This window comes from Euprymna scolopes, chromosome 7, assembly GCF_053919585.1.
Source record: "Euprymna scolopes isolate OS-2025 chromosome 7, ASM5391958v1, whole genome shotgun sequence".
Classification (NCBI taxonomy): Eukaryota; Metazoa; Mollusca; class Cephalopoda; order Sepiida; family Sepiolidae; genus Euprymna; species Euprymna scolopes.
The window spans coordinates 137,947,809-137,961,027 of NC_136488.1; the positions used below are offsets into that span (position 1 = coordinate 137,947,809).

At 35.2% G+C, this 13,219-nt stretch overlaps 2 protein-coding genes across 2 annotated transcripts in view; one reads left to right on the forward strand and one right to left on the reverse strand.

Moving 5' to 3' along the window:
- Positions 1 to 13,219, forward strand: part of LOC145279990 (tRNA-splicing endonuclease subunit Sen2-like) — a 133,884-nt gene that overhangs the window by 13,206 nt on the left and 107,459 nt on the right. The window lies entirely within an intron of this gene.
- The window catches only part of LOC145279989 (protein smoothened-like), a 54,580-nt gene that overhangs the window by 5,070 nt on the left and 36,291 nt on the right, over positions 1 to 13,219 (reverse strand). Inside the window, exons 7-9 of the mRNA XM_080131591.1 lie at positions 11,682 to 11,790; positions 8,925 to 9,107; positions 1,933 to 2,069 (exon numbers count right to left, since the gene is read on the reverse strand). Coding sequence (XP_079987717.1) covers positions 1,933 to 2,069; positions 8,925 to 9,107; positions 11,682 to 11,790 — 429 coding nt within the window. The remainder of the gene's footprint in view (positions 1 to 1,932; positions 2,070 to 8,924; positions 9,108 to 11,681; positions 11,791 to 13,219) is intronic.

Consider the following 13,219-nt stretch of genomic DNA (forward strand, 5'->3'; position numbering starts at 1 on the left):
ATGTCAATATGCTAATAATACTAAAAGGACCCCTCATAAGCTTTAAAACTTTTGTTCAGAATTACAACAGATCTGCCATGAAGCGACCATCTTTAGCATGGAGTACCTTAGAGTAGTCTTTAGTTTTTGCTGTTTTGTTTCAGGGCATACCAGCAATTTTTAGGTTATTTAATGACGAATCCAATTATTTTGGTAAAAAGTTTTAATGCTTTAAGATGTTTCTATCTCCAAATATTTATTCATGGTGTTTGGTTTGGTTGTTTTGTTTTACGGTATATCAACCCTTTCCGGGTTATTTAATGTTGAATCCAGTGAATTTTGGAAAAAAAAGTTTAAGCTTCAAGTTCTTTAAATTTTCAAATATTTGTTCATAGTGTTTGGTTGTTGTTATTGTTTTTGGCTTTGCAGAACATGATTGAGTTTTGCAAAAGGAAAGAAAAAAAAAACAATAATATCAATGTTTGGTGTATTTAAGTCAGGAAAACGATATTTTCAGAGAGCCTGATTTGGTAGGGAAAAAAAAACAACAAAAAAAACGGAAAGTTCTAATATCAAAAGGAAGGTAAATATTTTCTGAAAACAAAATCTTTGGCCAATTTTGCAAAACATATTTTTCGATAAATTGGTTTGTTGACCGTTTTGTTTTACGGCATATCAACCGTTTTCGGGTTATTTAATGCCGAATCCAGTTATTTTTGAAATAGTGTTTTGCATTCAGTTATTTTTTTTAGAAGATTTTTATTCTTCAAGCTTTTTATATCTTCAATTGTTAGTTTGTAGTGTTTGGTTTGGTTGTTTTACAGTGGATTTTAACGTTTTTGTTCCCTGCCCTGCAGAACTAGAATGAGTTTTGGAATAGGAGAGGGAAAAGGGTTACAGCATTAGTGTTTGGTACATTTTAAGTTAGGAAACCATAATGAACGAATTATGTATTTTTGCATACAAATTTTTGGTAACACTAAGTAATATGGCCTCATCTTTTTTGTAAGCTTTGTCAGGAAGTACACACATATACATCTAACTTACACCCTTCCCTAAACAGCTTTTAAAATAAGTTAGACGCAAGAACCTTCATCAACATGACAACAGAGTCTTTATCAGCGTAACATCGCTCTGATCCCCATCTGGCATCAATTGGGATGGATGGCTCTCGTCTGGGAGAGGCCCTGTGTTTTGACAAGCTTCTGGGTTTGACCTTTACTCCTGATCTGAAATGGAACACGTACATCAAGTCTGTTGCCAAGGTCGCTGGAAAGATGGTGGGATCCTTCCACCGCTCCAGAAGGTATCTCACTACTGATGCAATTCTCTATATAAAAGCCAAGTACGTCCAAGGATGGAATACTGCTGCCATATATGGGCAGGAGCTGCTAAAAACAGCCTATGCTGCCTTGACAGAGTACAAAATAGACTTCGTGGGGGATGCCCTTTTCTCTACCCTGCAACCTTTCTCCCACAGAAGAGATGTTGCGAGTCTATCCTTGTTTTATCGTTATTTCCATGGCAGGTGCTCGTCGGAACTCCAATCTCTGGTCCCCCCTCGCCAATCTTTCACGAAAAACACCCGTCTTGCATAATCCACTGTGAAAAATGTGCCTAAATCAAAACGTGGATTCCATGAACAAAGCTTCTTTCTTAGAACTGCACGCCTATGGAACTGTTCCGTCTGCCTGCTTCCCACCTAACTACAACTTGGATGTGTTCAAGTCCAACGTTAACAAATTCCTAATGAACTGCCCCCTTAAGTAAACACTTCATCAAATCTCCACACTAACGTAATGTACTTGCAATAACCCTTATCCCTGAGTGGCTTCCAGGCCTTGATAAGTGGTGACCACTGTGTGAAAAAATATATATATATATATATATATATATATATATATATATTAATAATAATAAACAAATAAGTAGATTAAAACCTAAGTTTCTCACCTAGCGGATCATCATGCGTGCTGTAGAAACTGACCGAAAATCTGCCACTGTTGATTTCTTTACGTCTGGCAAAAGCTCTGGCAATCATTTTGTGTCTCTTTAACTTTACAGGACGATTTGATGGTTTCTGGAAAACTCTACAAAGAATAAAAATCAAAAACGTTTTAGTATTTTTTTTTTTTATATTTACTCACAAAAAAAAAAAAAAAAAACTAAATCAATTACATTTTTTTGGCATGAAAACATCCTTCAGATCACAGGTCTGTAATCAGAGGATTAAAATGTTAATACTACTACTACTACTGCAAATGTAAAAAACAAGCCGCACGTGCATGGTCCTCCTCTGGTGCTGCATGTGAGATGACACCACAAAAAAAAAAAAAAGTGAAGAAATGATGAATATGAGAAGTGTGAAGGGCCAACATTGCCTTCACATTCACGCCAAGTTGCAGAAAAATCTAATGGATGGGGCAAAAGTTATGGGGTAAAAAGTGCCATTTTTTGCAATTTGGGGGCATTTGTGACCACTTTTAAGCTCCTGGGAATGCTGAATCCCAGTCAAAATGGACAAATGATGTAGTTTCATGCCTTCTGACATGTATATTTGAATTCAGCACCATGGAAAACCACTACATAGACATACATATCAAGTTTTTGAGTAATATAAAAAAAGAGCTCCAATAAAGGCATGTTTTTTTTTAGTCCTAAAAGTCTCAGAGGGATGCAAACCAGAATTTTGTCAGGGTCACCCATACTGGATTTATATTAAGAACAATGGGCTGCATATTTTGGCCAAATTTCAGAAAAATCTAATGGATGGATCAAAAGTTATGAGACAAAACGTGCCATTTTGGGGCATTTTTGACTTTCTGAGCTCCTGGGGACGCAACGGGAATTTTTGCAAAAAAAAAAACAAAACGTTTTTTATTGTGCACATCCTATTTAATGAAATAAAATTTTTGGCAAAATTTCAGGAAAAACTAATGGACGGTTATCTGGCAACCGTCCGGACACACGCATGCATGAATGCCACTGAAAACATAGGCCCCTCTTCGATAAATTGGGTTAGGGTTAGGGTTCGATAAATCGGGGGACCAAAAACGTATTTGATACTCGTTTAGAACAGACACTCGTGATATTATGAAGATGACCGTCGGATAACTAAGTGCTGAAAGGGGGGGGGGGTTAAAAGACAAGTAGAAAATGACCAACAATGAACAAGAAATGACAAGCAACGAACCTGTAAATATTTTTTTTAGATTGAGCTTTTAGACTTGACAAATGACAATAGAAATTTATAGAACAGATAAATAGAATCCACGACACTTGATGGGTGTGTGGGTTTGAAATGAGGGCACAATGAGATGCTTAGATAGGGAAAAGCAGCTTCCGGTTAGACACGGTGGAAGATTTGAGATCGCCCCGCCTAGGGAATTGATAGTGAGCATTCGATGGATTGTACACATGCAAATGGATTCGATGTGAAGAATATGGGACTTTCCACCATTGTCTAACAGAATGCATAATTTAACCCAGAAATACGAGAGAATATCAAAGGATTGAAACAATAGACAAAGGAAATATTAAACATTCCAATAGGAAAAACATGTTTTATAAATAAAATCATTATAAATAAAAAGCAGTCAATCGGTCAGAGAGGAAGGCTGTGTGATCATTTCTTCATCACCCGACAACCACCTACACCTGCACTACCCCCAAGTGGTTTCCAGTAATGTTAAAACACCAGTAATCTATATATATAAAAGCGAAAATGTGTGTATGTATGTATGTTCGCTTTTTGTGTATGTCCGCAAAAGGATTTTTTTCGGTGGCTTCTCGAGGCTGTCGCTCATTTTTAAAACTTTTTATATCACGTCGAAATCATATCTACGAGTTATGAACGGCGGTCGCGTGTGCGTATTTAATTTTCCCGACTTTCAAAAGATAAATATTCAACATTTTTCGATCAGCGCGTGTAGGTTCGCCTTTTTTGTATAATAAAAATGAAACTAATACGAAGGTTGTTGCATCGTTCCCAGCTTTGATCAATGTGGTTTTTTCCTTACATCAGACAATTGCTATTCAATTTGGACAATCCCCTTTCAATGTGATTTTCTGGTATCTAGAGGGTTCTTTTTAAGTATAGAAGTAATTTGGAAGAGTTTGTTGTTTTGGCAATTGTTCCAATTTTCTTGCCATTTGTTTGTGATAAAAATGTTTATTGAATGTTTGTAATCCGTATATGGGACCTTTATGTCGTTTATTTGTAGCTTTAAGGAATTTTTGGCCACCATGTCAGCTTTATCATTTCCACGGAAACCGTAGTGACTGGGAATCCAACAAAAGAAGAAAGTTTTGTGTTGCAGGATAGAATGGATCTTTTGTAACAGTTTGATGAGTAGGGGATTGTTTAATTTTTGATTTTTTTATTGCTTCTAATACTGATAATGAGTCTACAAATATTATAAATTTTTTTGAGTTTTGGTTGATGATAATATCTAGAGCCAGGTTTATGGCTGTAATTTCTGCACTATAGATAGAGGAGTTATTTGGTAACCTTTTCTGCTGAATAGTGTTTTCTGAAATAGCGGCACATCCCACTTTGTTTTGATCTTTGGAACCATCAGTGTAAATGTGTGTCCAATTTGGGTAAGTATCCAGAATGTTGCTTAGTTTTTCTTTATAGTCTGCAGGGTGAGTATTGGATTTAGGATATATTGTCAAGTCTAGTATGACTTTAGGTTGATTTAACATACAGGGTGGGAGTTCTGGGAGATTTTCCTCGTGGATGCTGGTTTGATCTATTGAGTTGTCTGTAAGTGGTTTTATTGTTTCTTCCATGTAGAGACCAAAGGGTTTAATTGCATTTTCTTTTTGTTTGAATAGATGTGTGTAGTTGGGATTGAAAGTGCATTGATAGGCAGAATTTTTGGGGTTTGATTTTAGTTAATATTTTAAGCCTAATTTTTCACGTCTCAATTTTAGTGGAGGTTCATAGGTTTCAGCATATAAGCTTTCTATCGGAGAGGTTTTGAATGCGCCCAGGGCAAGTCTTAATCCTGTGTGATGGGTAGAATCTAGAGTTTTAAGGTAACTTTTTCTGGTTAAACCATATATGAAGCTTCCATAATCTAGTTTGGTTCTTATCAAAGTTCTATATAATTTTAAGAGTGATGAGCAATCTGATCCCCACTCAGTATTTGCTATAACCCTTAATAGTTGTAGAGTCTTGAAACATTTTTGATTTAAATATTTTAAGTGAGGGATGAAGGAGAGTTTTTTATCAAAAATAAGTCCCAAAAATTTATGTTGATCAGCTATTTCGATTTTTGATCCTTTTAGATTGAGAATAGGGTCATTGTGCATTTTTCTATGATTACAGAAATGGACACATTTAGTTTTAGTTGTTGAAAATTTAAAGCCATTTTCTGTCGTCCATTGTGTTAGTTTGTTTATGCACATTTGTAGTTGGCGTTCTGAAGTATGAATATTTTTGGATCTATGGCAGATTACAAGGTCATCCACATATAAGGAGCCATTTATACCATTGTTTAGACAATTTACGATATTATTAATTTTTATATTAAATAGCGTAACTGATAAAACGCATCCTTGTGGGACTCCTTCTTCCTGTATTTTTGTGTCTGATAGGATGGGTCCGATTCTTACTTTAAAACTTCTATCAGATAGAAAATCTTTTATCAGTATGGGTAGTCTGCCCTTTAATCCAAGGTTGTAAAGGTCTTTAATTATACCCTGTCGTCATGTTGTATCATATGCCTTTTCTAAATCAAAAAAGACAGCTATTGCATGTTCTTTTTTAATGAATGCTTCTTTGATAAAGGTCTTCAATCGGACTATGTTGTCCATTGTTCCTCTTTTGTTTCTAAAACCACTTTGTAGGTTAGCAATTGAGTCGTTCGTTTCCAGATATCAATTCAGTCGTTTATTTATCATTCTTTCAAATGTTTTGCAGAGACAACTTGTTTTTGTTTCTTTTAGATTTGTTATAATCACTGGAAAATGGTTGCTACCCCATGAATCTTCTAGAACCTTCCAGTTATAGTCCATGAGGATAGTAGGGTCACACAAAGATAAATCTAATGCTGAAGCGGGATGAAGGTATGTGTTGGATTTATTGTTTAATATACACAAGTCATTGTCGTTAATAATTTTTTCAAGATTCTTCCCTTTCTTATCCGAGTATGCAGATCCCCATATATCGTTGTGACTATTGAAATCACCTAACAGTAAAAAGGGTTTGGGTAACTGATTTATTATTTTGTTCAGCTCTGCTTCATCTATTGGATCCTGGGGTGGGATGTACATAGTGCAGATATTTATAGTTCTGTGTAGTGTGGCTGCTGCACCAATGGCTTGAATATTAGTGTTTAGATCTATTTTGCTTTGTGGGATATTATTTCCAGAGGCTCTCTGTTGGGTATTGTGGATGTGGTTGTATTGTTTGTAGTTTTTTATATTTATTTTATCTTTAGCTTTTAAAAAGGTTTCTTGGAAACATATGATGGCTCGTTGATGGTTTGTTATAAGAAGTAATAAGTCATTTATGTTGGCTTTTAGGCCCCTGCAGTTCCATTGGATGATTTTTTGGGTCATGATTAGATTTTATGTATTTGTTTTTGACTTTTGTTAGTCGTTGGTGTCTGATCTTCAATCTTCTGTGTCCATTTTCTCAAATCTGTTTTGGATTGAGTCTCTTGGTCTGGAAGATGCACGTGGTCTGTTTATTTTGGTTTTATCTTCTTTGTTGGTTGGTGGTTTGTTTCCTTTTCCTTCATGGGCACTTTTTGGTGTCTGTTTTTTTTTCGGTTAGAGGGGTTGTTTCTGTGGGTGTTGTAGCACTTTGGGGTCTTGTGGGTCTTTTGGGTTGAGTTTTGGTTTGGGAGTTTTGTTCAGTTTTGTAATCTTTATTTTCATTGTTTATTTGTTTCATAGCTTTTTTGAATTCTTCCATTAGTTCCCTTACTTCATTAAGTAATTTAATGATGTCTTCTGGTTTAATGTTCAATAGGTTTGCTTTTGCTGTTTGGTTATTTGGTCCGGTGGTATGTTGTATGTTTTTTTTTTTTTATTTCTGAGTATTTTATATTTCCAGCTAGGTTACGAGCTTCTTGGAAGGTTATTTTTTTTGTATATTTTATTTTAATAATTTCTTTTTCTTTCCTCCATTTGTCGCATTCTTTTGAATTTGCACTATGACCTTTTTGGCAGTTAATACATTTTGGATCTTTTTGGCAATCTGCGTGGGTTTCGTTTTCTCCACATCTCGTGCATACTGGAGAGTGTGTGCACCGGTCTCCATGATGTCCGTACCTTTGACAGTTGTAGCATCTGAGAGGGTTTGGTGTGTACAGTTCTATATTGACTTTTTTCATATCCTATTTTGATCTTACTCGTGATTTGATGGGTATTAAAGGAGTAAAGCTAGTAAAGGAGTAATCAGGAGTTCAGAACTATCACTGTGCTCCTTGGAAGAAATTAAAACTAACCTAAAAAATCAAAACGTTACTGATGTAAAAAGGATCCAAATAAAAAAATATGGTGAAACCATCGATACAAACTCTTATATTCTAACCTTTATATTTAACCAACAGGTGGCCCCATTGAGACTTTTACTCTCTGCAGGGGATCAGTCGGTGTATTCTAATGCCCCACCGACAGGGCCGGTTGGGAAGTAGGGGTAGAAAAAAAAAGGCGGGGAGGGAAGGGAAAAGGGCTGTTTTTGTTTTGGGTTTTGTAGAACATAACTAAGTTTTACAAAAGAGAATAGAAAAACAAAAAGGAACATCAATGTAGGTGCATTTCGTCTCAGGAACAAAAGTACATATTAACCCAAATGCATTTCATACAACCAGACACAGCAGCTACATAACAATAAGATGAGCACAACTTCCCATTTGAAAATTCAAATATTTCAGATTTGCATTAATTTGATGCATAGGCATTAGACACTAATTGAGCAAAGTTCACTTTCAATTTCTTTTTAAAACTTTATAAACTTTAAGCTTTAAATTTTAGACATTTTCTAGAATCAAAATCATGTATTTGATTTTGATCAAAATTGGCAAAAGGTTTAGCAGCGTTATATCTGAATTTTAATCTTTGTAGACATATACAGCATAATCATGTTGACACACCGGTTCCGATCAGATCACCAAAGTTAAGCAATGTTGAGCCTGGTCATTACTAAAATGGGTAACCAATTTGGAAATTGAAAGCTCTGTATGTAGGACATCAACACCTCCCTGCAATGCAAAAGGGGCAAAAACCTAACGTCGTCATCTCCTCAAACAGGCATATACATGCAATTCAGAATCGCTTGTGAATTTCATACTCCCATGGAATTTCCTCCTTCGCAGGGAGCCGGTTAAACCCAAATAGAGTTAGTGCCGTTTCACACACAGAAGGGGACATAGAAGAGTCACAAAACTTCTGTTTAGGGAATTAATTTTACCTTTGCTGGGGTTATGAAGTTCATAAGAATAGCGCGATTAATGCAAGATAGCATTGAGTACGATGAGGTTCAAAAGGTTAAGACTCATCAAGCATTGACTTGCAGGTGCATCGAACCAGAGATCACTCACAAACACCCCATCCCCAAATATAAAAAGGAGGGACACGCACAGACAGTTTGAGTCTTCAGTTCAATAGTCCACACTTGTTAGTTATTCTGAAAAGCAGCGGCAGATAGCAGTGTATGGTAGATAAATTGATAGAAAAATTCCCACCCTCCTCCTAAGGATGACTTCGATGGTGAAACTGAATAAAGTTCCAATTGTCTAGAGTAAAGGAAACCTGCATCGGTAATGCAGGAGATAGCTTTTGTTGCAGGTGAGCCGACACGGTCAAGAGATGCAAAGAAGATAAAAAAGATATGATGTGCTGTAAATGTGAACATTTGACATGCAATATAAACAGACACTCCTTCCACAACACTGAGGCAGATATTCTAATATTTTTAAAATACTTACTTGCGTAGAAATCTTTCCCATGCATACAATGAAGCTTTATTCCATGACCAAGAACTCATTAATATTCCTGCACCAAAAAATGCAAAAATATGAAGGACAGTTGCAATGAGGCTCGGCCGGTTCAATAAAATTTTATCACATGATGAGGCAGTCTGATTTGTTACAGACATTTCAACTTTGCACCTGAAAAAAAAAAAAAAATTTCAGTTGAAACTTTGTAGAAAAGAAAATTGATTTGATAAAAGTTATAAACCTGAAAAATAATCTGGAATTATCCGGGGCCCGTGACGTAGTTGATAGAGACGTTGAATCTCTATGGTTCCAGATGAGAATTGTCTGAAGATAGCAGTTTCAATCCTACCTAAAGCCGACCAGAGGCTTACTTGGCCAAAAAACGTGGTGAGACGACAACAACTATGGATGGCAGTGATTGGTGAGAATGCAGTTAGGAGATTCAGAGTTCCTATCCGTTGCCGTTACCACCTGACGAAGGCCAGAGGAATAGTTGGCCGAAACGTCATGAAACAACAACTAATAAATATGAGAATAATATAGTACCTATTTACTATGCCTCCCCACGGGACAGAGTTAGACACCAGGGTCGTTTTTTAACGTGGAGAAAAGGTACAAAAATAAAAATTGTCTCAGTCGTAAAGGATTTCTCCTCCACCAAAAGAGAACAAGAAATAGAAGTGCAGCATCTGAAGAACAGATACTACACTTTGATCTTGACCAAAAGGCAGTAATGGACTGGTTGTTTAAACTGGAAAAGAAAAGGACAAGATATTCTAGTAAAAAATATATAAAATCAATTCTTAATGCTGCAATATTTCAAATTATAAATTGATTATATTTTTTACTAGAATATCTTGTCCTTTTCTTTTCCAGTTTTAACAACTAGTCCTTTACTTTTCCATGTTTAAGCATTTTTCTATTGTAATATTATATATATATATATATATATACAGTAGCGTCCAAAAGTTAAGAGCTAGTAGTTTCAAGACAAATTTAAGTACTGTTTAAGAAAAAACGTTCATTAAAAATACTTAATATGCATATATACTTATAGATATACTCATCACTCATGTCTCGCCTAAATTTCATAAGCATCCGTTGGATATTTTCGAAGTTATGAACAATAACACAAAAGTTTGTCCAAATTCTCGTGGTCCAAAAGGGCTAGGCGGTATAATCTTTAATTATTATAACAGTAAGGTACTGTATAGGTGGACAGGAGTTATCGCCCCTGAACATACTTTACATAAGTGGAGTTTCCAACGGGTAAAAGAAATGAGTGTTTGTATTGCACTAGTACAACATGGCAGCAAAACAACGTCGTCCCGTTTCTGTCGAAGAAAAACAGCTCATTATTCATCTTCATAGTAATGGCAAGAAAACTTCTGAGATTGTTGACACCGTAGGAAGGTCTCCTAGTGTAGTAAAGCGTATTGTGGCACATTTCAAGCAGTCAGGATCAGTGGCAGCTGCCCCAAAATCTGGTAGACCTCGAATCACAACTGCTCGACAGAATCGTCTTATTGTCAAAATGTCACTTAAAGACAGATTTAACACTGCTTCTAAAATATCTCCAGAACTAAAGCAAAGGTCTATTGTTCAAGCGTTTCGGCAAACTGTTACACGCCGGTTGCACGCTTCTGGATTGCAATCTCGAGTGCCAGCAAGGAAGCCTCTTATCTCCAAAAAGAATCAGAAACTCCGCCTCGCTTTTGCTCAAGAACACGTTGTGTGGACAACCGAAAACTGGTCCCGTGTGCACTTTAGTGATGAATCAAAGTTTAACGTTATCGGATCTGATGGCAACACGCATGTCCGGCGAAGAACTGGTGAGAGATTGGAGGTTAAGTGAGTGAAAAAAACTAAAATTTGGAGGAGGAAGTGTAATGGTTTGGGGCGTTATGTCAGCTGCAGGCTGTGGACCACTGATTCGTCTGCAAGGTGGAATAAATGCAGAAGTTTATAAGGAGATTCTACGGCAGCATGCAGTTCCTAGTCTTCGGTCGTCGCTCTATCAACCTGCAATTTTCATGCAGGATAACGCTCCTTGTCACACTGCTAAGAAAGTAAAAACATTTTTAGACGGGGAAGAAGATGAAACGATGCGTTGGCCCCCTCAGAGTCCAGATCTTAATCCTATTGAGAATATCTGGAAAATAGTTGGTGAACGTGCTCAACTTCAGTGCCCAAAAAATCAAGAAGAACTCTGGCAGTGCTTACATGCTGAATGGAGTGCGATAACGCCAGCGTTTTACAAGAAGTTGGTGGATTCCTGTGCCAAGAGGTGTCAATAAGTCATAAATAGCAAGGGTTTGTTTACCAAATACTAGTTAGTTGGTAATTTCAGCCATTCACAGCAAGGACAAAAGCCGCAATCGTGTTAGCCCTTAACTTTTGGACACACAAATTTTGAACAATTTTATTTAAAATGGTAGTTATTCAAAAAATACTTAGTGTAGGCTAACGAAATTATGACCCATTGAAGATATACATGTTATCTATATAATTGTGAAGTAATTTTTTGTTGTTCGTGTGTATTTGTTTCAAATATATGGTTAAACTTGCTGAGGTTTTACTAGCCCTTAACTTTTGGACGCTACTGTATATATATAGTCCCCAATTTAAGTTTAAAATCTGGCACATAAGCCTATAAATAGCATGAATGTTCTACAAGGAAAGCATTTCTTCTGAAACATTTTCTATTTCAAGTTGAAAGGTTATCAAAATGTTGTCACAACTTACAAGATGTAATTTTTCAAACTGCTGTGCCAGGTGTCTTCCGCCACAAACATGTAGATGTGAATGCAGAACGTGATCAGCACAAACACGCTTGATAAACCAGCAAATAAACCTTTCCAGAAAGAAGATAAAAATAAACAAAATTAGGTGCTTCTATATTTTAATAATGAAAAAATATTGAATTTCAAGTAAAACAAATGGTACCTACATAATTGTCATATTGCAAATAGTAACATATTCAAAAATGGCAGAAAATTAATTTTTTGTTAAAAACAGTTCCAATAAGAGCAAAAATACTTCAATAAGGTTACACGCTGAGGTAGACATATTGGGTCACATGACATAAGCAAAGGGGGAGTAACTCAGTTGAAACACCATGTATAGCAGACAGAATTTATTCAGAAAATAAAAATACGTACCTAATTAGTGAATTTTTAAAAAATAATTTAACTGTTTTAATTTTAATTTTATTTTTAATAAAAAGTAATTGAATTTTAGCATGAGATTTCCGAGAAATTGAAAACTTAATTACCTCCCCTGTTAACTCTCCAATTTGAATTGGAAGATTTTAAAACCATATCACAAGATTTTACAAATGTATTTTTTCGTGATTAATGTTTTTACCTTATTTTCCATAATTCTTGGATGTGTTACTATTTGCGACCTGACAATCATGTAGGTACCATTTGTTTTACTTGAAATTCAATATTATTTCGTTATTCAAATCTAGAAACATCCAAAATTAATCTTATATCAATACCAATTTTGTCTGTCTGTCATTACAATTTTTTTTAAAAACAAATAAATTATAGAAGTTGTTTCAGTTCAAAATATCTATAAATAAACTATGATGTTTGGCACTTATGGCAGCATTTAAAATTAAAGAAAATACAGAAGTATCTTATGTACATACCAGTCGCATGATGAAGCTGACACATTCCAAAAATCATGTAATTCGGTCAAATAATTTTATTTTTCATTCAAAAAAATAAAAATTTTACTGTTTCGATGAGGGTGAAAAAAACACCCATATTACAATCAATGAATTAATGGACAAGGGCAGAAAACCCTAATGCACATGGAAACTGTCAAAATCATAACTGATTAGCTCCCCTTAGGTTCTCTAGAAAAAATATGGCCCTGTCTGTCAGTTTTTGGGTAAAAAAAAAAATAAAAAAATAAAATAAAAAAAACAGACGAATTTTTTTTCCCATAAGTAAAACAAAAATACTTGATCAATTTTATTTTTGTGATTTTTGGAATATACAATCTTCATTTTGTGACAATTAGTTATAAAATAAAAGTTTTTCATTTTTGTTTATCGCTATAAGAAATGAACAACATTGCATTAATAGTAAATTCCCAATAAATAAAGAAGACACCAACCAGAATTGAAACTAAAATCTTGGAGATATTCAGTCTTAGATTCTACCAATTGACCTATCTGAACGTTCTTAGATATAAAACTAAAAACGTTATCTTAATAAAATCATCGTTTTGCCATGACATCATAGATTTATGATTTATGCCATGTTTCAAAG